At 36.1% G+C, this 27,158-nt stretch overlaps 3 protein-coding genes across 4 annotated transcripts; 1 reads left to right on the top strand and 2 right to left on the bottom strand.

Moving 5' to 3' along the window:
• Positions 1–1,956: 1,956 nt before the first annotated feature.
• On the bottom strand, positions 1,957–6,803 carry LOC114181442 (protease Do-like 8, chloroplastic). 2 transcript variants are annotated; one of them, XM_028067903.1, is made up of 13 exons: positions 6,456–6,803; positions 5,763–5,896; positions 4,799–4,881; positions 4,598–4,696; positions 4,389–4,455; positions 3,967–4,042; positions 3,806–3,872; positions 3,273–3,490; positions 3,089–3,156; positions 2,790–2,869; positions 2,598–2,684; positions 2,418–2,525; positions 1,957–2,312 (listed from the first exon to the last, which is right to left on the bottom strand). In XM_028067903.1, the coding sequence occupies exons 1-13, from the start codon at positions 6,614–6,616 to the stop codon at positions 2,184–2,186; spliced, it is 1,377 nt and encodes a 458-aa protein (XP_027923704.1). In that variant the 5' UTR covers positions 6,617–6,803; the 3' UTR covers positions 1,957–2,183. The 2 variants fall into 2 exon arrangements, with proteins under 2 accessions (XP_027923704.1, XP_027923703.1); XM_028067902.1 differs by having other exon boundaries at positions 5,763–5,902; positions 6,456–6,801.
• Positions 6,804–7,541: 738 nt separating this feature from the next.
• LOC114182125 (DExH-box ATP-dependent RNA helicase DExH18, mitochondrial) lies at positions 7,542–11,181 on the top strand. Its single transcript, XM_028068902.1, has 2 exons — positions 7,542–10,195; positions 10,923–11,181. Exons 1-2 carry the CDS (start codon positions 7,779–7,781, stop codon positions 10,975–10,977), a joined length of 2,472 nt encoding a protein of 823 aa, XP_027924703.1. The 5' UTR covers positions 7,542–7,778; the 3' UTR covers positions 10,978–11,181.
• Positions 11,182–11,890: 709 nt separating this feature from the next.
• LOC114181806 (thyroid adenoma-associated protein homolog) lies at positions 11,891–22,635 on the bottom strand. The gene is made up of 4 exons (XM_028068369.1): positions 19,042–22,635; positions 18,516–18,766; positions 16,333–16,923; positions 11,891–14,437 (listed from the first exon to the last, which is right to left on the bottom strand). Exons 1-4 carry the CDS (start codon positions 22,345–22,347, stop codon positions 12,040–12,042), a joined length of 6,546 nt encoding a protein of 2,181 aa, XP_027924170.1. The 5' UTR covers positions 22,348–22,635; the 3' UTR covers positions 11,891–12,039.
• Between the last annotated feature and the right edge of the window lie 4,523 nt (positions 22,636–27,158).

The following is a 27,158-nucleotide window of genomic DNA, read 5'->3' as shown; positions in this document are numbered from 1 at the left end:
ACATGTACAATGTTCCATTAATGATTTAAACGGCGTTACAGAAAAGGACCAAATAAAACACGAATTGCAAAAATGAGGACCATTTTAAACATTCTGTGAAAATGAGGACCATTTGCAACAAACACTACGAAAATGAAGACCAACAAGGTATTTAAGCCTAAAAGAAATATTTAATAAACGTGTACGCAAATATACGCATTAAACTTTTTTATTTATTAAAAATAGGATGATGACAGTAATATCATGATTACAGATTATGAATTTTACTTTAAAAAAAGTATATATTCAAATCCGTTCTCTTCCTTCCATTGTTTTCTCAAATATCACTTTGTGTATTTCTATTTTTGTTCAATTAAAAAGTGAAAAAGTTAGTGCCGCAAATTCAACCTTATCCATTATAAAGAAGAATCGCTCTAAATCAAATTTAACAACGTTAATTACTGCGTAAAATCGGAGTTAGAATATTGCTTCTATTCAAATAATTTACTTAGTCTTTTAACTGTAAAATAAAAAATAAATAAAAATATTCCCTCTCAATGGATTTAGGAAGCAACAGCATGGAAACAACTTCCAAATTTCCAATGGTGAATTATAAAATTATTTAAATGTCTTTTTAATTCTCATATACCATATAGTTTTATTTAGCTTTTGTAATGTTTTTATTTTAATCCTAATTCTTAGTAAATGATGGAATGTCTCATATAAATTAAAGGGTTAAATATGTTTTTAGTCCCTTAATTTTAAAAGTGAATTTTAGAATTAGTCCATTTTGAAACTTTAGACCAATTTAGTTCATCTTTCGAAATACATGGATTTAGTCCTTTTAATCAAATTTTCTTGAATTTATTTGACATTTTAAATTCATTTCATAATAGTATTTGACTTAACATTGAAGAGAAAATGTGTCAAACACTATAAACAACTCAAATACAACCCTGAAATGTGTACGAAACATCAAATAAATATAACAAAATTTGATTAAAATGACTAAATCCACGTATTTCGGAAGATGAAGGACTAAATTGATTTAAGTTTCAAAAGAGACTAATTCCAAAATTCATTAAAAGTTAAGGGACTAAACATATTTAATCCTAAATTAAGAAATAGATAGATGTTTGCCAATTAATAAAAATTAAAACCAATTTTTTAATATGTGTTAATGATAATAAAGAATTACTTGATGTAATTTTCCATGCCAGAAAAACATGGATTAGAATTTGGAATATTCATGGTTTCAAATACTTTAAACATCTTCCACACGAAATTGATTGGTAGCTCTCAAAATCTGTGTAATGCAGTGTTATTTTCTTTAATCAACAGGGAATATCTGTTACAATGTTAATATATTATTGTTAAACCAATCAATAAAGCATAATTTATTTTTTATGTTGGTTTCTGAGTATGTGAACTAGTTGAAAAAAAAGCCAAACACATCACTTTCTTATGTTGTTTCCATTATTTCTTGAGCAGAAATATATGAAACTAGCAACGTTTGACTTTGTTTTTTATCTTACCACTCTTTTCATTTGGAGTATTATATTTGTTACTAATCCAACCAAGTTTTGCACGCAAGGAATCATATTTTGACTTAAGAAATAACGTATCGAATATTTTGAACTTTTTATGTCGAAATAGATTGAAATGAAAAAAAAAAAATTAACAATGTTTTATATGAATGCTAAAATAATTAACAATGTTTTGCACACAAGGAATCATATTTTGACTTAAAAAATAACCTATACTCACCTTTTTAGGTATTGTGAAATTATACAAACCGTTCCAACTTTTCATTAGGTATTGTATATTAGGGTATTAAAGACCAATATGCCAACAAAATCCATGCCAAGACGTGTATAAGATCGGTCTATCTTAAAATTCCTTTTATTTTAAGACGTGAAATATAGAAAATGATTTAAATTTTAACATATGACAGACCTAAATTTTGATACATAATACTTTCAGATAATGTTAAAGTCCATTCAACAGAAGAGACCAAATCGAGTTTTTTTTACAAAAATAGAGACTCAATTGAATCACATCATACTGCTATTATAAGATCCTGATTACACATATGAATTACTTTCTTTTCTATTTTGCTAATTGTACAACAAAATATTGTCTGCAAATATAATACATTTGTGGGTGTATAACAACACATCAATGCACATAAACCAAAAACCATTTCAAGAACTTTGTTCCTCAAGTACCACAGGCAGCTCCAACTTTTCATTACCCCTCTGAACCATCAACACCACTTTATCTCCTACATTATACTCATCCAATGCTTTCAACAACTCTGCTTTGCTCTTCACCTGCCAAAGATGCACCAAACTTATAATCAAATTAATTAACACAAGTTTATTATATGCATTACCTAAGGAAAGTTAACAAAAAAAATTCTTCAGAAGAGAACTCACAGGCTTATTGTCAACTGCAACAATGATATCTCCAAGGACTATATTTCCAGCAAATCCCCTTGTGGTGGGATTTAACCCAGCTTTGGCAGCAACACTATTTGCAGGAACCTGAGGAACACAAGTTCAACAGAGTTAAACAATGATTTATAAGTGTAACAAGAGAGAATCTTGTGGATTTACCAGAAGAACAAGAGCTCCATTTCGAACATTAAGTTGGTTTGCAATTAAGTCCGGTGCAATATCCACATCTAAACCAGCTCTAACAACCTTCAATCACAAATTATAAACCTTGTAATGTTAATAAGGATACCACAGGAAAGTTGAAGACTTGCTACATTCTTTTTGCATATTTTGGTTCCATGAAACACTTACTTTTCCAAACTGAATGAGTTGAGGAACAATTCTTAATACAGTTGAAGATGGGATTGCAAATCCTACACCAGCTGATGTTCCTGCAATAGCAAGAAAAGAAACAAAAACATGAAGCATGCAAAACTAGAACTTGCAGCTTAAACAGTCATTTCTCCATGCAAAGTAAAGTGAATGAATCAACAATGTAATGAAGGAAAAAGTGGTAGAATTGTGTTTACAAGTGAACCCAAAAGATTTTCTCAGCTACAATTTTCATATATACATCAATTCCTTCTGATTGTGATGGTAAAATAACTTGCCTGTCTGAGTAAATATTGCAGTATTAATCCCAATTAAGCTTCCTTTGGAATTGAGAAGAGGGCCTCCACTGTAAGCATCACAGGAAAAGTAAGAAATGCAGCATTTTATATAACAACCAGTTAACACTCGATAGCATCATGAAAAAATAAAAAGAAAACATTTTGACCAAGAAAACATTGTAACCTGTTCCCAGGATTTATTGCTGCATCAGTTTGAACACCACCACCAATTGTTACCCCAGTTTGACTAAAGATATCTCGGTTAAGTCCACTTATAACACCAACTGTGAGGGTGTGATCAAAACCAAATGGATTTCCAATTGCCAAACATTGTTGCCCAACTTTTAGAGACGATGATTGCCCCACCTTGATAGGCCTTAAAATATCTTTAGGGGCATCTACCTGTATTTGTGGATTTGTTAATACTTGTCATGTGTATGCACAATTTTATTAACAAGAAAGCAACTTTTAGTAACATGTAATGAACTAAAGAAAAAGACAAACCTTTAGAATTTCAATGATGAATCAATCATTTGATGGAACAGATTATTATAAAAGTAAAACAGAAGACCTCATATGTTAATAGGAACCTTAGTAACAACAAAAGAATATCCAACTTGGAAGAAAAAATGATATAGAGTGCAACAGAGATGTTATGGAAATCAGACAATTGATTTACAGAAGAAATAAGTTCAGAAAGTAAAATAGAAATCATGCCTTCAAGACAGCAAGATCCTTTAAACGGTCAGCTCCGATGAGTCTACCTTCGAAATTCTTTTGTAACCTTTATAATTGAAAGAGTAGAAATCAGAATTACATATGTTGAAACTGAAATTTGACATTATATGCAAAGAAAAAACAGTCTACATGAGCCTCACCCTTCTGATGCTAGAATATTAACTCTGGCAACCACCTCACCAGCCTTCGGGTTTTTTGAAAGGGCATTGCCAACTACTGAATAATACAAGAATGTAACAATCACATGTCAGCACCTGGTCTTGCAAGCCTACTGAATACACTGAGATTGGGAAAATATGCATACAAATTAACAAGCGCATAGTACAGAGCTTTCCATCAGAGCACAGCAAATACATTAGGCAAGCAGAAAAATGGAGCTAAAGATTTCAAAGAAAGAGCAAAAAGGAGATAAATCAAAAGATCCACATACGAGAAACCTTATCCATTCACACGGAGAGGTCAACAAAATCTTACTGAAGAGATCAAAAGCTAAATGTGTTTGTGTTATTTTAGAGATTGAAGCCAAACATAGCATAGAAACTGTTCCCCCACTGATTCTCACCATGATAATTTGTCACAATGTGGCCCTCCTCATCCCACACTACTCCCGAACCGTTTCCTTCAGGAATCTGGTAGTATAGATACAAAAAACAAATTAAACTGTTTGATATTCTAGTGTAGGACAATAAAAAAACCTATCATGCTTATTAGATAGAGTACTGAGTTATTATAGATTTAACATGAGATATTATAGATTAAGTACTGAGTTACCTCAACCACACCAGTTATATTAAGCTGAGGACGTAATGTCACATCAAAAATGTTAACAACAGAATATGTGTTTTTTTCAAATAGTTGGACAATTCGATCCTGCCAATCACAATGAATTGGAATTAACTATTGCTGCAACAGTATAAGAAATATGTCATGCAGACACTACAGACAAAATAGGGGCTATAGTTGAAAGCTGACCTCTATGGGAAAGAGTGGCCCAGAAGAAAACACAGGAGGGGTTACTTCTTCAAGTGTTACTGATGGATCCCCCAATGCCAGGGCTGTACATTTACAAGTTATGACATGAAGATAAACTTTTCTGGTAAATACTAAAAGAGACTTGCATAAGAGAATATAATAACATGTTTATAATGAAAGAAAATAGAAAAATAGAACACGCTGCTACAATTCGCTGACTGCACTTCACTTGTTATGTATTTATTACAATTGGTGACATGTAACAACTATGAACTCATGACACCATCAAGGACCTAGAATCACTGCACACACATTTCAGACAGTCCAGGGTATAATCACGATCTAATGGCTTTCTTTTTTCTTCTAATATTATATGAATTTTATGAAGGATAAAAAAACATAATTAAAGGTTAAGATTCAAAGTTCTTTCTATCTGACTACAGAATATCTTCCTCCCACCATTGGCAACTCACAGTTCCATGTCCATATTATAAACTACTAGTGAAATACACCAAATCAAAGGTGGTCCATCTCACTAGCATTTACAAAGATATAAATATAAATATTTTAGCAAATTAGCAATACCCTGTTGATGATAGTTTAATTGTCATGCACTATGGGCGTAAAGATTTTTACATGGTCAAATAATTAGAATTGGGTAATATTGTATCTTCCTACAAATCCTCATAACACTTTATAAAGAAAGTATTAGAAAATGCGCTTAATGTCCAGAAAATATAAAAAAATTCTATTATTTCATTATCTAGTAAGTAGGAGAATCAGTAGGAAGAGAATATAGGAAGTATTAGAACTATTCTTAGAAATCGCTTTAGATATGTTTTCCGAAGTAATCATTATGAAAGTCTAACAATTTTACCATGCCATACATACATAGCAATAGTTATGAACTTACGAAGATATAGTCAATCAAACAAGCTGAACACAAAAGCAGAACCGTGCGGACCTGACATGTACCTTGAAGAACATAAACAGGAAAACACAGTTAAACTCGCCACTAACACACGTCGTGTTGGAGATAGAACAAGCTTCTTCACCATTGCATCAAAATCCAAAGTTTTATCTTGAACTTGAATTGTGCTGCCGCTACATGTGTATTCAATCAAACATGCACACGTCAATCAAAGTTTCAACCCCACAAAAAAAATAAAAAATAAAGAAGCAACACCAACAACGAAAACGCACTCTTGATGCACAAAGACTCAAACTTTGCAAATGCAAACACAAAAGACACACACCCAATTGCAGTTTGTCATGAAAAACTTATGTTTTTTCACAGTCAATTACGAAGGAGAAAAAAAATTACGCACTCCTAATGTAAACCTATATTGTCATTCAATCACAAATTATCATGTATGATAAATTTAACGACTTTTGTTGTAACTACCTTAACACTCATGTCAGTTTTTAATAACACTTTTTTCCCACTGCTTCTTATGCAAACTTTTTGAAAACAGAAAACAGAAAATGCTTTTCCAAACCAAACACCCCCTTAGTTTGAAGATGAAAATGGACTCTAGCATGCACAAAGACTCAAACTTTTGAAATGCAACCACAAAAGGACCACACCCAGTGCAGTCTTTTACGGAAATCTCAATTTGCAAAACCAATGGGGATACATAGCGTAATGGGGGCGAACCTGTTGGATGAAACGGCGTCGTTTGGGGAGTGTCGGGAGTGAGAGCAGACAGAGGACATTCCATCGAAGCAAATCTCACGGCGGCTGAGGACACAGCTTCTTCTTCTTCTGTGGGTTGGCACTCTCACTGACCACAAATTGCATGCTGACAGAACTAGCATTTCTGATTTGAGGTGAAAATTGGAGTGAAAGAAGGTAAATTTGGAAGCTGAATTTTCGGGAGTGGAAGGAAGAGGGATAAGGGGTCAAGGGTGGCTCTATGATTATGGAATTTGAGATATTAATGTCATGTTTTCTGACAGCAGAATCTATGGTTCAATATTTAAAACAAAGAAAAAAATCTTGTGTTCTGTTTGTGATTTTCTCCGATGAAATTGAAGTTTTATCTCATAAAATATATGATCGGTTAATACAAATACTTCTTTTGTATATTATAGAAGTAATTTTTTTTTTTTATGGAAAAAAAAGGTACAAAAGATATTTATAGACTTATACTAAAAAATTATCCTTTATTTTTTATTGAAAAACAGTATAAGCATGGATTTTTTGGATTGAAAAAATGGACTGGAAGAAGTGAATTATCAAATTAAAATTTTGCTCCAACAATAGTATTTAAAAAAAGTGTCAAAATTTTGCTCTGAAATTTAAAAATACAATGAATGAGTGGAATTGAATTAAATTAAATTAATTTAGAGATTAATTTTAGTCATTCACATTATTCTCGGATTAAAGATCTTATATTGCTAGTTAATAAAAAGAAAAATACTTGTATTGAATTTTAAATCAATTATTATAAATCTTACAATTTCATTATACAAACTAGTGTACAATTGGATCATTTAATAAAACTTTTTAATGCTTGTAAATTAAATTTTTAAAAGTATTGTTTAATTGAGAAAACTTTTTTATTATTCAAAAGTTCTATTACAGAAAACAATTTATAAGCAATTGAATCAATTTTCTATGTAAATAGACATTTGAGAATGTATTACATGTACGCTTAGAGAAACTAAATTATGTGCTATGAAAATATTTACTTTGCTTAAAATTGTGCAAGAAATAAATAAAAGCCATCAAAAGATTACATTGATGAAGCCCTAGATTTTCTTCGACGTCTAAATCCCTAACCAGACCCTTCCCTAAAATTCCTCTCATTCATTCTCTCAAAACACACTTCCACGCCCTAATTATCAAATATTAAATTTATCCAACCCCTTCTCTTTCCCTCTAATTTCCGCCATTGAACAGAACAAAATAAAAAAACCCTAATCTGAATGCCCCACTTCTGTGTCCTCTTTCATTCTCTCTGTTGAACCTATTCCAATGGCTAGAGGCCTCTTCCACTTGTGCACACGCAAGAGAACCCTCTCAAAGCTTCAAGCTCTTCTCTTCAACCACTCCCAATTCCACACTTTTCAGAACCCGGTTTCCCCAATTTCGACCCGTTTCTCAAACCCGCTCCTTCGGCCGAGATTCTCCCAAAGTTCGAGACTTCCCGGCGAAAGATTCCTCCCCGCAAGACCTTTTTCCGCCGCCGGAGATGAGGGCGGCGGCGGCGGCGGCGAGACGCCGATAGCTGAGTTCGACGCAGATTGTGGTAAGAACATTGATTTTGAGCTTGAAAATGAAGATAGTAGTAGTATTAATGGTTTTTGTGAACATGGGGTTGTTGCAAACGATGGTAGTGAAGAATGCAATTTAGAAATTGTTGATTCTTTGCAAGAATGTAGTAGTATTAGTAGTGGTAGTGATAATGGCGATGAGTTAGGGAAGAAGAGTGAGGAATTTGACCACGTGGCATCACGTGACCCTGTCGAGTTGTACGGCGAAATGTGCAGTGGGAAACGGGGTGCAAGTCTGGATAGGTCAGAGGTAGAGGTGCTGCGAGAAGTGTGCGTTTGGTTTGCCAAATCAGGTTGGGCATCCAATCAGGCCCTTGCTATTTATATTGGTTTGTCATTTTTTCCCACAGCAGCACACAAGTTCCAGAGCTTTCTCATGAAGAAATGCCCTGTTGATGTTGCCAAGTACTTGGAGTATCTTGGGCCGAGCCAAGAGGCAGTGAGTTTTTTGTTTCCAATATTTGTGGAGTTTTGTTTGGAGAAATTTCCTGATGAGATAAAGAGGTTCAGGGGTATGGTTGAGTCGGCTGACCTCACCAAGCCACACACTTGGTTTCCATTTGCAAGAGCGATGAAACGGAAGATTATTTATCATTGTGGGCCGACGAATAGCGGCAAGACGTATAATGCATTGCAGCGGTTTATGGAGGCGAAAAAAGGGATTTATTGTAGTCCACTTAGGTTGTTGGCTATGGAAGTTTTTGACAAGGTTAATGCAAAGGGGATCTATTGCAGCTTGTTGACCGGGCAGGAAAATAAGCGTGTACCGTTTTCAAATCATGTTGCATGTACTGTGGAAATGGCATCGACACAGGAATTGTATGATGTGGCAGTTATTGATGAGATTCAGATGATGGCAGATCCTAATAGGGGGTATGCATGGACAAGGGCTCTCCTTGGGTTGAAGGCTGATGAGATACATTTGTGTGGTGATCCTAGTGTTATGGATATTGTCAAGAAGATCTGTCAAGACACTGGAGATGAGTTGTATGAACAGAATTATGAGAGGTTCAAACCGTTGGTGGTTGAAGCTAAGACGCTGCTAGGAAATCTTGAAAATATTCGGTCTGGGGATTGTGTAGTTGCATTCTCTAGAAGAGAGATATTTGAGGCTAAGTTGGCAATTGAGAAGCAGACTAAACACCGTTGTTGTGTGATATATGGTGCTCTTCCACCTGAAACTCGTAGACAGCAGGCTAGTTTGTTCAACGACCAAAGCAATGAATATGATGTTCTGGTGGCCAGTGATGCAGTGGGAATGGGCCTGAACCTTAACATCAGAAGGGTGATTTTTAATAGCCTTACAAAGTACAATGGTGACAAAATGGTTCCTGTTCCGGCATCGCAGGTTAAGCAAATTGCAGGAAGAGCTGGCCGGAGAGGATGCCTATATCCTGATGGACTTGCCACAACCTTGCATTTAGATGATTTGGACTACTTAGTTGAGTGTTTGAAACAACCTTTTGATAATGTGAAAAAGGTAGGCCTGTTTCCATACTATGAACAGATTGAATTGTTTGCTGGGCAACTTCCGGATTTGACATTCAGCCAGATATTAGAAAAATTTGGTGAAAGTTGCCGTTTGGACGGGTCATACTTCTTGTGTCAACATGGTCACGTCAAGAAGATTGCTAATATGTTAGAGAGGGTCCAGGGATTATCTCTAGAAGACCGTTTTCATTTCTGTTTTGCTCCTGTCAATGTTAGAGAACCAAAAGCTATGCACCATTTACTTAGATATGCAACATCTCTTGGTCAGAAGCTCCCTGTAAATGTAGCTATGGGCATGCCAAGAAGTTCTGCTCGAAATGATGCTGAACTCCTAGACCTTGAGACTAGGCATCAAGTATTATCTATGTATTTGTGGTTGTCCAACCAATTTGATGAGGAGACATTTCCTTATGTGAAGAAAGTAGAGGCAATGGCTTCAGAAGTTGCTCACTTACTGGGTGAATCTCTTGTCAAAGCTAACTGGAAACCTGAATCAAGGAATAAAGAGAAACAGAAAACTGGAAAAAATGAAAAGCAACTAGAAACAGGGAGTGCAGTTCAATTACAAACTGTAAAACGGGGAATGGACTATTCAAGGCAACAATCACTGATAAAATTGTACAAGAAGTAAGTATCCCTGGATCTATCTGTCTACCATCTTTATCCAAGTGTTTGTTTAATTTCACCAGATGTGAATGCAAAGATCTCTTTTGCCGCAAAACTTCTTCTGTTTTTACTATCTAAGCATATGGTTTCTTTATCTAAGTGAAAGGCTGGCTATGATGATTATCTTGTGTGATTTTGGTGGCTCATCATTGTGGCATACAAATAATGGTTGTTGTTGAAAACATTATTAGAGGGGGTAACATGCTACGGTTAATGATAAAAAGGGTCTAATTCCAAATGAACAAATATTATATTATATGGACTGGGACGAAAAGTAAATATATTAGAAGGATTAAAACAAAATAGCAAGGACGAAAAGCAAAAGAAAAATTATTTTAAGGATCAAAAGTCATACAACAATTTTTAGATTCCAAAAGCAAAGTACAACTTCATTTCGAGGATGAAAAACTTGTAAGTTCAAAGTTATTTTCTGGTGCTATGTTTTCTAAATTTTTTACCTTTGGCTGAACTTTTATTTCTATGATAGGAAATCAGAAGGATCCATGGATTGAGAAATAATTTACTGTTGAAGTCTGAAGCTTCTGATTTATCAGAAAGTAGTTATGAATGTATTGAATGCGTTCAAAATCCAATGCTTTTTATATGCTCTATCGTTCCCTTTTTTCTGTCATCTACTTATCTATCCCATGATCGGTGTTACCTGACTACAAGGTTTTTTTTTTTTCAGGAATCGTCATGAAAATTCTTTACAGCTTGATAAGTCAAAGAAAGTAGCTAGCTAAATTGTCATGACCCTAAGGTAGTTCTAACATTCTCTCTTCTGTTGGGGATGGATCTTCGAGGTTTATTTTCTGCGGGATAATATAGGAATTTTCTGAAATGAATATGAAAAGTTAGCCGTTTGATCCAAATAAGAATTGTAATTTTATAATGCAAAATAGTTACTCACTTGTACTTATTTTCGCATTTTAAAAATTTTAAACTCATTTATTTTAACATTTAATTTTAAAATGGTCACACTTCATTTCGGTGACAATCCATTTTACCAGAGTATGAGAACATTAAAGTTAATTCTGCTGAGATGGAGTTGTAATAGAAGAGATTATATATACAAAGATTTACGGATTTTCAAGTTCACCAAATGATGTGTGTGAAAATGTAGTCGAGAAATTTTGATTTGTGCATCTTTACTATACTATGGATAAATAGGTCAATCATAATTCCCGTTCAATGGTGTTTTTGAAAACAAATACATGAATTCTTGACTAATTTCGTTATGCTGCATGTTATGATTTTATCCTTTTTGTGGCATACAAGTATTAGGCAAATGCTTCAAGACATTTTTGTGTAATGACCGAGAAGAAATCCTGTTGTGTTAGTTTTAATGTGGTTATAATTGATCTCGAGTATTTACTAAATCTTAGATTTCATTACTCAACTTATTATAATTAAAGTAACTGATTGACTTAATATTGTTCTAAAGTTATATAATTTTTCATAAATATCTGTCATTAAGACTTCTCTGATTTCTAATAATTTTCTACTACAATCTCTCTATTTTAACTAACAACATTTTGTACTAAAAGAAAGATAATTGATGTAACGGACATTATAGAAAAACAAATATCTTTCATTTATATATTTTGGCCAAAAGTGTAAGCTATGGAAAATAGTTAACGGCCAGGGAGAAAAAGAGACTGTCAAGCAAAATCTGTTAACAGATTACATTCCAATTACAAAATTGTATACACAATCATTGCTGAGGAAATTCTATTGAAGTTTCAAAATTTGCTAAAAGCTCCCATAAACGACTTTTATGTGAAACTACACCTAGTATACAAATCCTAATAAAGAAGAAAATAAGGGTTAAAACTATCCCAGATAGAGCAATTTCGCATCTCAGGAAGCAAGCCATTAGCAACATCACCGGCCATTTTCTCATGTGATTCTACAACTAACTTAAATAGGTTAGAAATCAAAGGGTTTCTAAGAAATGGATTGATGGCTCTTCCAAGAACAACTACATCAGATAGTAGTAGTTTGGCATCATTATTGCTACATACAAGGAAAATGCAGTTAGAAAGAGCATAGAAACCGAGTAAATTTGCATATAAGGGTAAAAATGCATCTTTATGGTTACCCACGCCTCCTATCCAATCATTCCCTTCCTGTTTCACAATATGGTCTTGAGCATATGACACTAGTTGATGGGAAAATCTAGCTTTCCATTCACGTAAATAGCTCCTGAATTCATCTCTGTCAGCCCAGGACTTCAAAATAGGTAGCTTTTCCATATTGGAGCAACAAATTTGACTGATCAACAGTTTCTCTTCATAATGATTGTCAATCTCCTTGTCGAAAACCCGTCTCACAAGATCTCCTTCGGGTGCTACACAGTTTTCAACACGTAATACCCACTGACAAAGATAATCGAAATAATCAATCCAGTGGCCAAAAATGGAAAAGAGATGGTCAAAACAGAGTCTTATCACTCTATCTACTTGGATTGGACCCAATCCAGGAGTATGGTTGCTCCTAGCTTTTTCTTTAGTAAAACACTTCTGAACATCTGAGGAAAGCCTCAGTCTAACAGAGTCATCTTCATCTTCCAAAAGCTTAATGCATGTGAGCCACACCTCTAGTACCTGATGAGCATACGAGTTTATAGCTTCATTTTTCACAAAACAAGATGAAGTGTCCAAAGGAATCTGGTTATTCGAAACAAATGAGCCAAGGAACCCAGCCTGCTCAAGCAAACCAGATGCTATCAAAGATTCAGCTGCTGCATAGCGCATACTCGCCGGCTCAGATGATGAACTGCATTGTTTAATCATGTTACAGAAAAAAACAATGCAATCAAACAAACAAACTATCATTTCCTCCTGATGAATTTCACCACATACTGAAAAATCTATTCCGTCATTTGGTATAATAGAACTTGCAAACAACATTGTAATTCTCTTGATGCATACCCCCAGACAACGAACAAGGGTCTCTTGGGTCTTCGCATGTCTTGCTTGCTTGTACAAGAAAACTAATTCATTCCAAAATTGCAATACGGAGTCAAAGTCCATTTCACCAACATAACTTGTACTGGTGCACTTGTCTTGACCCGCCTTTCCAAACTGCAGCAAATTCCAAGCTACAAGGATCTTCAGAATGTAATTTGTACATCTGTGGTGCTTCTCTGATGCCAAAATGTTCACCAAGGTTCCATGAAGGTTAGTTTTTGCCCAGAGTTGAACAGCCATGATGTCATTACGGAATAGATCATGGACCTTACCAGAAGGCTCCGATGCTTTAAGGAACTTCAGCAACCACTTCAGAGTTGCAAGTCGAACTTCATATAATGAATCTGACAAGCAGCAAATCAACCTATCCAAAAGACCAAAGGATGTGTTTTCCATTTCATCTTCAGGAAAGGACTCTGAACTGGGAAGAGAATGCCTTAGTCTCATATTGATTGTCTCTTCCTCATCCATAGGAGCATGAAAAAAACATCCAAAATATGAAATGGCTGCTTGCTCACGAAGTTTGGCAATGGTAGGATCATAATATGACAGGCTATGTGATTCTAAATCTAAGCATTCTGTTGACAGCTCCAATAGCAGCTTGGAAATGGAACGGAAATGTTTTGAGATCTGGCATGTTCTTGCCATATTGAGCATTTGATCCAGAACTCTTAAGAATGTTTCATTAAGGATAGGGCATGGGCAATGAGTGGGCCTTGCAATCCATGACCGCAGTAGAAGATCTTGGATCAACTCACCAATGATATGATCTTTCCTTGAGTTATCAGCGAGATTCCTAAAATTTATATCTAGTAAAGCGCTCAATTGCAACAGAATTCCATGAATGAAGTTGAAGGAAACTGGAAAACTAGTTGATTTGATCAGTTTATCTACACAGGGCAACTCGGATATAATATTGTGAAGGACTGCAGGCAATTTCTCATTTGATACTATACTGGTTAGAGCTCTGGATGCAAGAACACGAACTCGTAAATTGCTTTGGGTTGAGCACCTTCTAATCCAAGGCATGAAAAGGAAAGGGTCTAGCTCGTCTCCTGTCTCACCAGCAATTGATGAAGGCTTGAGTCTAGATAAGAGAATCAGAATTGGATATAAGCTCGGATGCAAATTATTTCCACGGATGGACTCTAAATCTCCTGAAGATGCACAACCCAAAAACTCTGTCGCAACTTCCAGTTCATTAAACAGAAATGAATGCAATGACGGATACCTAGGTCCAAAAAATGGTTTAAAAGTCATCAGTAACTGTTCACACCACCTCTGAATATACTCACTCATAACAGACAGTGCTATCCAGAACTAGTAATGATACATATGAAGTTAAGATTTGGACAGTGAGCCCATGGGCTGCATATAACATATCATAACATGAAAAATTGAAAATGTCTCCAGTTAACAACTTTGAAATTATGCAAACATCATTAGTGGACAGTGTGAAGTGATTATGAGCACAGAAAGGAAAGCCACAAACTGCTATCACATTCCATCTACAGTACAAAAATGGACAAATGCCAAGTGAACCATTTCCAAAAATCATCCGATCATACCAATACTTATCAACATACAATATAAAGATTAAAGCAATGCCAGAAACCAGCGAACGTATCAACATTCAGAAAAAGGTAATATAATAACAAATTTATGATTATGCAGATATATACATATATACCTCCAACGTGGGAGATGTTCCAATCTTAGAAATTCATTAAGACTGTGCCCACTTTATCAGTAAGCATGTTATTATCAATGTGATGATTATAGCCAAAGATCAACTCTATCAAAATCTTCGGCTACAAAGTGAAAGCCCGAGAATAGTTTTATAATCTAGCATTTATCATAAAAAGATTAAGATCCAGCTTACTAGTCTTAAATAGTAATCACCGCCTTTCTATAGAAAGTTCTTATACTTCCTTGGAGTTTATTCTCAGATCAGATCACTTACCTCCACAATTCAGATCAATGCCTGAATTGTCATCAAAATTATCAGGACCGGGAAGTATTTTAACCTACAGCTCTTTAGCAAATTCATTAATTCCATCCTGATGTAAAAAGGAGAATTTACTTACAATACATGTTTGATCATAAGACTTTGAAGGTATAAAAAGTGATTCCATTTCATCCACTTGTCTACCTTTTACTCTTCCTTCGAAGCTTCAATCTCAATACCTTCTTAATTGAATATACTTTTTCTATGCATGTATATAATATGAATAAACAAACTTCCTTACGCGCTTAACAAAGTAAAAATAAGTTTACATATATATGAAAAAATCAGTGTCATTTCAACTATGGTAGCATAACTGCAGACCTAACATGAATTATTATGTATGATAAAAAGCTTATCATACGGATAATCTAACCAAGTAGTACCCTGAAATTGAAGTCACTTGAATTACTAGAACTTAAAGCTTAAAAGGGTTTCCTTTAAAGTTGGCCTGTTCTCAGAAATATGTATAAGGAATAATAATAATCACTTAAATGAAACTTTAAGCAGCACTAGGTGTCGAGGTCAATGCAAGCTCATCTTTGTGTGTTGTAAAGGTAAAAAAAAAACTTGGAGTTGGAGAATAGAAAGAACAGCCTTTAGTCATTTGACAGAAATGGACATGTTTGCTGGAAACCGAGGTGTGCTTCACTAGAACAGCTGTTTGATCTCATGTTCATTCTTAACTTCACATGGCACAGAGTGGGTCTCGTAATAGAAACCCTATCTGTCGAAGACTGAAATACCAAAAAAAAGGACCAGTGTCTCGTAAAACAAGTAACGGGGATTTTCCCTATGTCAACAGAGCGGCCCTGATGGCTGTGAATTATGGGATAGCAATCACGACTGCCACTACATAAAAAATGTTTCACCAGAATCTGAATAGGGGCTACAGGCCATACCAATACAGCACACGATTAAAAACTATAATTGCAAGGCATCTCAATGTTCATGGGTATTGCAAGCAGCACCAATATTAGAAGACCATAAAAACTTCCAGGATACATGCATTAAGCAATAAATCAAATTTTAGCAAAAAATTTCTTGGATTGATATATGAACGTGTTCTTCTCAAATGACATGTTATGATAGCTAAAAGTAAGTAGATCCAACATTCATACCTATGAAAAAATTCAAGCCCAGTTATTGCCCGTCGTGCTGATTCCCGTTTATGAACATTGAGGAATCCGATCATGCGACGAACCAGGGCAGTGTAAGCCAGACAAGCACTGTTTCTAATCTCCCAATACGGTGAAGAGAAAGAACGAATGGACAGAATCAATGCCTCGGCAGAGAAACCAGATGTATCAGTAGACAAGTTGGAGTCATTGAATGCAGCTCTTAGAACATTAAATGCATGTACTGTAGGAATGACACCTTCATCTCTGATCTTTGACGATGTCAGATTGACATTTCTTTCAGCTGCCCGTGTAGAATTATTTCCATTTGCCGAATCCTCTGACTTGCATGGGTCACCATTGAAGCTATTGTTTTCAATCTGATTCAGCATGGACCCATTACCTACATCTATAAGCCACCTTAAGGCCCGTGGCAGAAGCTTCTTTGGGGTGCCTTCTGGCTCTGAAAGGAATAGAGCAATAAATGCAGCAGGTATTCCAGCACTTCTTCTCAGCAAGTCATCCACTACTTGTCCTTTGGCCACAGTTCTTTGCATAAGTTGTTCCATCCAAGACTCTGTCATTCTATGAAGTCTGAAAAGGAAGATACACAACTAAGAAATAGCAAAAACATATGATTTCCGATATAACGACAAAAACTTCCTTATTTAAATCGAACAAACATATTTCTCTTTGTATTATGTATACGAGAGAACATAACATAGCCAAGAATCTTAGTTTCATAAAGTACATTGTATGTGAGCATGTGACCAGATCGTAACTAAAATTTTACAACTCATTTATCACACGTCATAGTTATCTTATGCCAGTATATGTGAAGAAAATAGGAATTTAAATACCAAATTGCTTTTAACATTTATAAGCAAAACATTGATATATAACACAGATTGCACAATACCTCGAAAATATATAATGCGTATTAAGTCTGGAGTTAGAATTATATGGGTCTTGATTGCAGAGTGAATGCTTTATTTCATTAGTTTTCAATTGCTTCCAATTGTCACTGTTAATTCGGAATTATAATTCTAATTTTAAAAAGAATACCAAAATAAATATTTGAAAATGTAGAGGTTACTCAAGAATGCTTTATTTAATTATTTGTCAGTTGCTTACTATTGTCAATGAGAATTAAAAGTTTAATTTTAGAAAGCCCGGTATACCAAACATGATATGTAGCCTTGCGAGTCCAGTTGCAAGATTCAATTTCAAGCTTAGTACTTTACATTATTTGGAATAGATTACAAAAGAAAACTTAAAATTAAAGAGAAGAAGATTTTAGAGTGAATTTGAGAGTGTATGTTCTCTCCTCTTAGGTTTCAATATTTATAGTACATGAGATACAATGGATGAGAGGAAAGAGGAGAATTCTAGAAGGTGCTCCTAGGAACTAGAACTAACTAAAGCGTGCTCCTAGGAACTAGGACTAAAGCATGCTCCTAGGAAAATGAATCTCCTTTAAGACTATTTATTCTAACAGAAAAAGACAAAAACTTTCATCAAGAGCATCCCATAGCCTGTAAACTTCCATGAGATAAGGATTATATTTATGGATTCACTTCGGTCATGCATTATTTAGTTAATCATGGTCCTTTGTCAAATGCTTTCTAAGTCTATCAAATGATATTCTATCCTCCCACTAATTGGACTTCTGCTATTTTCACTCCAATAAAAGTTATTTTTTTGTCAAAAGGTAAAATAAATAACAGATTTCATCAACAAATAATTCCATTCCCGTGTTCTGAATCTCATTGCCATCTGTAGTGTGTTCTTTACATCTCACAGTTTCCGATATATGAACATGTCTTAATTTTGGGTATTTTTGCTATTCTTAAGCCTTTATTATGTGTAAATAAAGTATTTATCTTGTATCTATAATCTTCAGTAAAACAGTCATCTGCCATCTGTTATTATCTTATGATAACATTTATGGGATCAGCTACTGATAATCCTATCAAGGATAGATGACTGCAATTCCAGTATAAATAGGGTCAATTCTCTGTATTTTTTAATTGACAAATTGTATCTCATAATTTACACAGGATACATTTGTAGCCTTCGTATTGATTAGTCATTTCTTCTCTTTTATCCTTCTCTATTCTTTGTTAATATGCATTATCCATTACTCATTTCACAGAAACAAAAAACAGAAAAACAAAAATCCATACCTTGAGTCATTAGAGCAGAGTAATCGATTGCAAAGAGCTGTGAACCCAGCCCTCGTCTTATCAATTGCACCATTATGCTTCATCTTTAAGAGGACTTCTAAAAAGTGATTCCCTATTGTTTTAAGTTGTTCCAAGTCAAGCACAGAATCAGATGAAAAGTCAACAGAATGTCCCTCTAAATCAGATAAATCCGAAGAAGTATTCCTCGGCAATGGCACCTTTCGTATAATAGTCCCCAAAAGAAGGCTCACCTGAGGAAGAAAACATGGTGAAACATTAGGAACAAGAAAGAAATATGTAGACCTAATACCATTACGTATACTGGACCACTCTGACTCCATTCAACATTGAAATAACTAGTACGCCATAATATATTCTATTGGTATAATTTCTACAATTATAGGCGTGCAAATTTACAGTGAAGGAATAATGAATGATAAACTGAAATCTTTACCCCTTTTAAGAGAAAACACCATACTATATTTCAATGCTTTAACAGTTCTTAGACACTGTTCAGGTTAAGTACCTCTTTCATAGCAAGCCAGCAACCAACCATGACTATCTGTTCTGATGATCGGCCATCATCATGAGAAGGTGTTGAATTATTATTCTCACATTCAGATGAATGCATATGCGCATCATATGGTACCTCCATCACAAGATTATCCTCATCAAGCATCTCATCCATGTCTTCAGGCAAATACCAAGCATCTGCAGAAACCACCCATAGTGCCAATGAAGTTATCCTAACTACAAGATCTAGAAGTCTTTCCAACAAATACCTCAGCTCCAAGATGCTAGACGATAAGACATCAGAATTCCAATCTAGTTCCTCAAAAGTATAGCGCAAAGCAAGTAATACACCATGGACAAAGCTGTTTTTGCATGCTTTAGAAAGATCTTGTTCCCCATCTCTTACAGCAGCATCCAGCCAATCAATCATTGATTTCAAATACGTTATTACAGGATTTCTGGATTTATTGGACTGGCTAACTTCATTTACCAATTCAGACTTTGAGCTTAAATGAACAACATTTAGTGAATCTTCAATCAACCAACCTAGCTCCAGCACGTACTTCTTAAATATAAGTCGTAAGGATAGAGCTCCAGCATCACTTTCCCTTACACGTGGACTGCAAACTAATTTCATTGAGGAAGCAATTAGCTTCTTCAGCGTGTCTTCATTAGAAATTCCAGGTAGTGGACTAGGAAAATGGAGTAATATGTGAAATGAATTTTCTCTCAACCTGTCCCAACTATCAACAATTGACCCAACTAACAATAGAGTTGAATCAGATGAAGTCATTCCCTTGTTGTAAGGATAAAGGTGACTTCCCGACAATGAACTATTAGACTCATCACAAATTGATGACTTAATAGACCAAACATTTATCATAACTAAGATGAGATCCATCGCCATTATTTTTCTCTTGTAAGGAGCAGAAGGATAGCACGAGAAAAATAAGAAGCCACTCAACCACCTCATAAAGTGAAAAAGATCATCGGCTCTTTTGATTGTTGATTCCTTATCATTCCCTTTAGAAGGATAAACTTCATTACCTTTAGCATGCTCAAGAGGGCTCCAGTTTCCTTGCTTGAATTGTCTCTCCAGGGCTGTTCGAACCCTAGAGAAGAACTTACGAAACAAGCTGCTCCACTTCATCTGAAAAGCTGAGAAGCAACACCTCATGTTCAGAGGCACAGCTTCCTTCATTAGAGTGAGCTCTAAATGAGAAGGCAAACTAGCTGTCTTGGGGTTTAAGAAAAGAGACTCAGCAGCATCAACACGCAGTGACTCGTCCACATGAGTCAATGCATTTACTAGCCACTGAACATGGATCCTAACATTTATTCCCTTAATGCAAACAACAGCATGGCTTTCAATTCCCAGCCCAGGCTCCTTTTCATTCGCTGAAGGATCTTCTGCCCAATCAATGTCTCCTTCAACCAAAGCAAGTGACCGAGATACCTTCAGCAATGAAACTAGAATAGCAATTCTCTGTTCGAGATTCACCTCCATGTCCAAGCAAACAAGCTCTGTATATTGTAGTCTGTTTTCGTCCCCATTCGGCCCAACCGAGATGAAACTAAGCATGGGAAATATACTGTCCACATCCACTTCCAGTAAAACTGGCAGGGCATAAGTATTTATATTGGTGCGAAGTTTTGATGATCCAGAACCTAGCCCATACAGAACTGGGGGAAGACAATGCCCTCTATAGAGAGCGTATCCTCCTTCAATACCATCACTCTCCCAGAACTCGTCACGTAAACACTCAAGGAAACACTTCAGAAACGATGTGGCAGCGCAGCAGACATCATCATCAATATATGCCTGTGCTGTCTCAAACAGCAGATCTGGAGTCATTTCCAACATTTTCCTCGCTCCCAATCTCTTCGTCAGCAATGCCAATGGAATATATCTCCCCTTACAACGAGACCCCAAAGAAAGAAGATCCGATCCAATCTTCACCAAAAACTCCTTTATTCTCTCCCCACCCTCACAAAGGGAAGACTGAATGTCGAGAAACAGGTCAAAAATGAGATGCACCTGCTTCACTGTTTGACTCAGAGGATCCTCCAAGTTATTCCAAATAATCCTAAGCACCCGCACCCCCATTTCCTCCGGAATTGGCTCATACTCCCCGGAAATATCAGTTAAACCCGCCAACAACGACGCCTTGATCTGCTGCAAACAAATCTGCATCACCGTCAGCGCATGGAAATTGAAGTGACTATCAACAGGATTCTCACAGAATCTACACAGCTCGGGCAAAACCCCATCATACAACACAGTCTTTATACCACCCACACCACTAAAATGAGCATTAAGCAAGTCCCTAGAAACCGCAGTGAGAACCCCTCTTATTAAACAAAGCCTACTCAATACAGAAAGGCCAGAAATCCCTAAATACAAATCCCCCTTACAAGGAATCCTCCCAATCACATCCCTGACCTCACCAATGTCACCACCACCACCACTCAAATCCAAACCCTGCAAGCTATTATTAAACACCCCTCGAATCAACACCGAACCAAGCTCTTGTTTACTCACACAAACTTGAAAAGCAGCACACATAGCCACACCAGCCGCCACGAGACAGTCCCTCGAAAACGCAGTTGAACTCAAAACACTCAACACAGCACTCACAATCCCTTCCATGACAACACAGCTCTCACCACCCTCGCTTTCGCGAAACTCGGAAGGAAACTTCTGCAGCAAGTAATACAAACAAGACAGAGCCTCCTGGCACTGTTCCATGACAACAGGCGAAGGCCTCTCCGTCTCGGAAACAACGCCGGTTAGGCCATTAACGGCATCGGAGGCAACAAGGACCGCGCAATTTCCCACTACTGCGGCGAGGTAGTCTAGCTTGGGCATGCCGAGGACGGAGAGCGCGGCGCGAGAGACGGCGAAGCGCGGGAAGGCATGGTTGTTATGGAGGAGAGTGCCGAAGGAGGTGGCGAGGATGGAGCGAAACGGCGTGGTTTTGGCGAGGGGAGAAAGGAAGGTTTTGTGAAGGGGGTTGGAGTTTTCGAGGAAGAGGAGGTGGAGGTAGAGTTCGCAGGCAAGGTTAAGAGAAGTTTGAGGTTCGGAGGGAGGATAGGATTGGAGGAGGTGGAGGAAGGTGGAGGCGAGGTTTTTGGCGTGGGAGAGTTGGGAGAGGGTGGAGGAAAGAGTGGTGAAGTGGAGGAGGGAGGAGTGGAAGGGGGAGACAAGAGGGTCGGAGAGGAGGAGGGAGAGGGAGGAGAGGAACGACGGAGGGAAAACCACGGCGGTGTAGGTGTAGCGGTGGCGATGCTGCAAGGCGCGCCACTTCGCCGACGACATGTTCGATGAAATAAATGCCTCTCACAAAGACACACACAGTGTTACTTTATAGTCTTCGAAGAGAAATGAAGGAGGCGACGCGTCGGTGTTCGACGAAATGCCTCACACAGACAGTGAATGTGTGAGTGTGAGTGTCCGTTTTGGGTGTTTAGAGAGGAAAGAGGTGCCGCTATGATGTTCGATGAAATGCCTCACTCAAATGGAGAGTGATCGCTGGGTTTTGGTGTATGGAGGAGAGGGAGGAGGAGGAGGCGCCGCACTAGGGTACGGTTTTCTTTTTTAATTAGGATTAGTTATATTTTGAAGTCTTTTCTGCTATGACCACCAGGTGACACTGTTGGTCTTCCATATTTCATGAATTGGTAAATTAAATTTTGAATGAAATTAACTAATGTGGTAAATTAGTAGTTACCTAATGGCATTATTTTATAGTGATCACATTATCCCAACTAATGTGCCCAATTAAGAACTTGTTACATTATTATATTTTATTGATATCAAAACAATATAATTTTATTTTTATTTTATATGATATTTTTATAATTTAAAAAATTAAATTATTTATTATTAATTATAATTATATTTTGTAAAAAAAATAAAAAAAAATAATCATTGTAGCACTTCAAATTATGCTTATTTTAAAATTATAATTCTAACTGTTTTATTATCAAATTATACATGTTTTAAAGTTATAATTTTTTTATAAATTTATAATTCTTAAAATTTAATCTTATCTATTCACATGTTTTTTTTATCTCATTGTCATATACAAACTAAAATTGGAATATTTAATTATTTTTTATAATTATTATTACTTTTATTTTATTTATGATTTAATTTAGTATATTATTTCTAAAAACTACTTCATTTTGTTTATTGATCTTCAGATTTTATCTGAATTTTTAAAATATGAATTTCTAGAAGTTAAGACATGATTTTTTCTAACTTATATTTAAATTAAAGACTAAATATGATTTTTTTCATGTATAAATTTTGGAATTTGTCCATATTCTAAACATAGATAGAATTTAGTCCTTAAATTTTAAAGATAAATGTATATAGTTCTCTTGATAGTTGTAAGTTTCATTTTTTTCAGTTTTATAAGCATTTTGGACTTGGCTTTTTCGTGGATTCAAGGCCAGTCTATTGGGGACCCCAATACCCCTTTCATTATGTCTCACTTTGCAGAAAACAATTTTCTTTTCCCTCTCTTTTCTCCAGCAAAGAGCTCTGCTAGGATACAAAGATCCTTCCAACTGAGAGCTAGCTAAGAGCATTCTACCTCCAAGTAAGTCGAATCTTGAAGCTCCTTGGTCCTTTCTCCCTCCATTTTATCGTGTGGGTACATTGGTCTGGTTAGAGTTTAACCTTTTACGTTCGTTTTGTCCTGGTATTCCTGTTTTCAGCTCACTGTTTAATTCTTGGAGTTGTGGTGCTCCTTGGTTTTGTACCTATTTGCGTTTGCTAGCATCTAAGCAGGTAAGAGAAGCTAGGGTTTACATTTTCAAAATATGTTCCCTACTTGTTTGGTCTGTTTTTATGGATTTGGTGATTGAATGAGCTTGTGGTTGCATGAAATTGTATGATGTGTGTGAGTGCATGGTTGAGCGAGGTGTTGCAGGTGCGAACAGGTGAGAAACTTGTTGATCTCGCCCAAGCGGGTGACCCTCGCCTAAGCGAGAGTAGCAGGAACTCACCCCTGGTTCCAACACAAGTTGTTGCTTAGGCGACTAAGTGTGTTTTGGAGCGAAAAGCGGTCTCGCTTAGGCGAGATGCTTTCGCCTGAGTGAGAACTCACTGGAACCCTGCAACACTCACTATCGAGCTCTCGCCTAGGTGAGAAGGGCTCGCTTGAGCGAACAGACTCCTTTTGCTTGAGCGAGAACCTTTAGCTTGGGCGAAGGCTTTGGCGGGAGGTGTTGTGTTGGCTGCTAATTGTTCCCTGATTGTTTTCTTTACTGTTCCTTGCTCGATATAGGTGATCATGCTTGTTATGTATGCTGGATGGGACTGAAATGATTGTGTTGTTATGTAATGAGCCATGATTTGGTTGGGTTGGACATTGGTATGCATTTATAAAGTATGAGATTGAATGGGATCTTCTTATTTTGTGTATAAATTGGAAAACATGATTGTATGGTTGGTGGTGGTTTGGCCTGAGAATTGGATGCTTGATATGGCATGTGGATTTTGTTAGTAAAAGAGTTTCAAGGGAAACTCTTGGTGATGGTGGTTAGTGCATACCTTGATATAGGAGATGTCTAGATAAAGGAAGGTATCATGAACTCTAATAATTATTCATGCTCATATAAAGTAGAATAATATATGTGGTGAGAGTAGCAAGAAGTCCTAGTCTTGGGACGTATTGGGCCCAAGGCATTAAAGGATTTACCATGTGTGTGGTTGGGTGATAACCCCTTGCGTCTAGACTTTGCAGAGTTTAGAAACCAGCACAGGTACATACTTCCTTTAGAATTCTATATCAAGAGTATGATCCGGATATTGAGTCTAAGAGTCTTGAAATTGTTTGCTTTCGCATGATTTGGGTGCCTACTGCTTGCTTATTTATAACATGTTTCATTATTTGCTTGCTCAATAACATGTCAAAATATTTCACTCTAGCTTACCCTTCTATTTGTGTTCTGTGTTGTGTTTGGTTTTTTCTTTTTTCCGATGATCACCAATTAATTGGTGTGAGCAGATGTGGATATCTCGGTGGTCGTTTAGGTGATGGAGATGCATTTGTCTATGCTTGGTCTTGATGTTTTCATGCTTTTCTTTGGGAACAATTGTGTTTCTTTATTTTGTAAATCCCCCTGCAGCCTTTTGGACAACTGTTCCATTTTAATTTTGTTCTTATGGCATCGTGGTTTGCCTAAACTTTCTTCTCAGTATGCTTATGGATAACTATATCGGTGGATCCTCCATAATTTTTGTCTGATGCTCTATTTTATGTGATGTTTAATTTCAGTAAATTTATTCTATTTAAAAAGGGATGTCACAATAGTTGTGTTAAATTTTTATAACATATCAAATGTGGTATTTCAGACTCATATTTGAACAGTTAAATTATTATATTCATTTTTTAAGTTTGGGACCAAAATGTATTAAAGTGTAGTATAAGGACAAGTTACAATTTCACATTAAAAGTTAAGAACTACAAACATATTTTCCACTAAATTAAAGACAATATATACTTAAATATATACTGAAATTTTATTCCAAAATATTAGCTCTATTCGCATTTAATGTATGTAACGATTAAAATGTGGGTGTTTTGACTCTTTAAATTAGTTGTACGATTGAGATGATCTCTCATTGTCAAAAGGTCTCTTCTCGGGAAATGAAGTCTCTTCCTTGGCGGTATTGCAAAACTCCCTTAACTCCTCCATCTGCATGAACTTGGTTACTTTTGTTCTTAATTCGACAAGAGTTGTTATGAGTTTATTGCATAAGTTGTCCACAAAAGGTCTTGGCCTCAAAGTGGTGATAAGATGATGCAATGTTACATTTGGATTAAGGTTGAGTATATTCAACACAACCTTGCCAAAATGTTTCGTAAACATCTGCAACGATTTATCCTTCTCTTGTCAGATTTTAACTAAGGCTAAAGAGGTAAGGTGATGAGGTATGGTGGTGACAAATTGTATACCAAAATGAGTAATCAACGTATCAAAACAATCTATAAAATTGGAATAAAATTAGAAGGGAGACGAGTAAACCAACTTAGAATTGGCCTTTTAAAGATGTCAGGAACACTCGACAAAAGATGGCATCATCGGATGTACAAAACCCTACTTGTGTCACAAAGACGTCGACATGCTCATCTGAATTTGCAGTACCATTATATTGATCCATCGTAAGGCCCTTCCAGCTTGGAAGAAGTTCTGCCTCCATGATCCTATTTATGAAAGGATGTCATTGTGACGTTCCCATCCCAACAGAAGTTTAGTTAGTTACGATTCGTCACCCCCCCCCTTTAGGTAGTATCTTGTTCACCTTTCGTTCTTTGTCATCCTAAAGTATCAAAGTTCTGAGATGTTTCCTTCAGTTGTCTCTACATCCTCTGATTTTCCTCTCTTAATGCATGTACATCCTCTTCATTTTCTTTTCTCATCTCATCTCATCTAGTTGTCTTTGCATATCTAACAAAAATGTCACATTGCAATTTGTATTACTAGGTTTTCCTATTACTTGTGTACGATCTTAAGTAGTCATGTTCCTTGTAGACACCATCTCCTCCAAGTACACTAGATTTCATGGTGGGTATCAAATGTTATCATATGGAACCAAATTATCCTAAGAGATCTCATATACACTTATTGAGACGTCCAGGTACTTCTGTGTAGCTTCTAGGGGGTCGAATGGGACAAGTACTTGCAAGCACTCTAACACTAAAGTTAGCGATATATTTAAACTAATGAACAAATGTATAGAGAAATTAGATACATTTTACCTATAATAAGATCACCTTTATATACTTGGTTATCTTAAGCTATTTTAGGAAGGTTTAAATCCTCTAATAATTGTCAAAAAATACTTTATCGTAACGGAAAATATCTTCTTTACCACTTTGTCGAGGTTGACATGATATTAGTAATCTTAAAATCGACGTAATCCTTACTCTCATATAGTTATTACAATTTTAGTTGGGATGAACCTGGTCCCCCTAGTGTTGATATTGCCTTGACCAAAATTATCATGGTTACACTAGTGTTGATATTAACTTGACCGAACTTGATCAAGATCATCACAATCCTATGTAGCACAATGCCTAGTGGTAGTTGAGATGTTTCGGGCAATGGTGATCA

This window comes from Vigna unguiculata, chromosome 4, assembly GCF_004118075.2.
Source record: "Vigna unguiculata cultivar IT97K-499-35 chromosome 4, ASM411807v1, whole genome shotgun sequence".
NCBI lineage: Eukaryota > Viridiplantae > Streptophyta > Magnoliopsida > Fabales > Fabaceae > Vigna > Vigna unguiculata.
This window is presented reverse-complemented; position numbering and strand designations above follow the sequence as displayed.

Bases quoted from the DNA above. Each gene is read 5' to 3' on its own strand.
- LOC114181442 (XM_028067902.1), bottom strand. From the start codon at position 6,616: ATGCTAGTTCTGTCAGCATGCAATTTGTGGTCAGTGAGAGTGCCAACC. The intron at 5,903-6,455 runs GTTCGCCCCCAT...ATACACATGTAG, and splicing joins GACGCCGTTTCATCCAACAG to CGGCAGCACAATTCAAGTTC. The intron at 3,157-3,272 runs GTTACAATGTTT...TGATGCTTACAG, and splicing joins GCAATAAATCCTGGGAACAG to TGGAGGCCCTCTTCTCAATT.
- LOC114182125 (XM_028068902.1), top strand. From the start codon at position 7,779: ATGGCTAGAGGCCTCTTCCACTTGTGCACACGCAAGAGAACCCTCTCA. The intron at 10,196-10,922 runs GTAAGTATCCCT...TTTTTTTTTCAG, and splicing joins CTGATAAAATTGTACAAGAA to GAATCGTCATGAAAATTCTT.
- LOC114181806 (XM_028068369.1), bottom strand. From the start codon at position 22,347: ATGTCGTCGGCGAAGTGGCGCGCCTTGCAGCATCGCCACCGCTACACC. The intron at 18,767-19,041 runs GTACTTAACCTG...TTTCTTCCTCAG, and splicing joins GCTGGCTTGCTATGAAAGAG to GTGAGCCTTCTTTTGGGGAC. The intron at 14,438-16,332 runs GTATGAATGTTG...TTTTGGACCTAG, and splicing joins GGGCTTGAATTTTTTCATAG to GTATCCGTCATTGCATTCAT.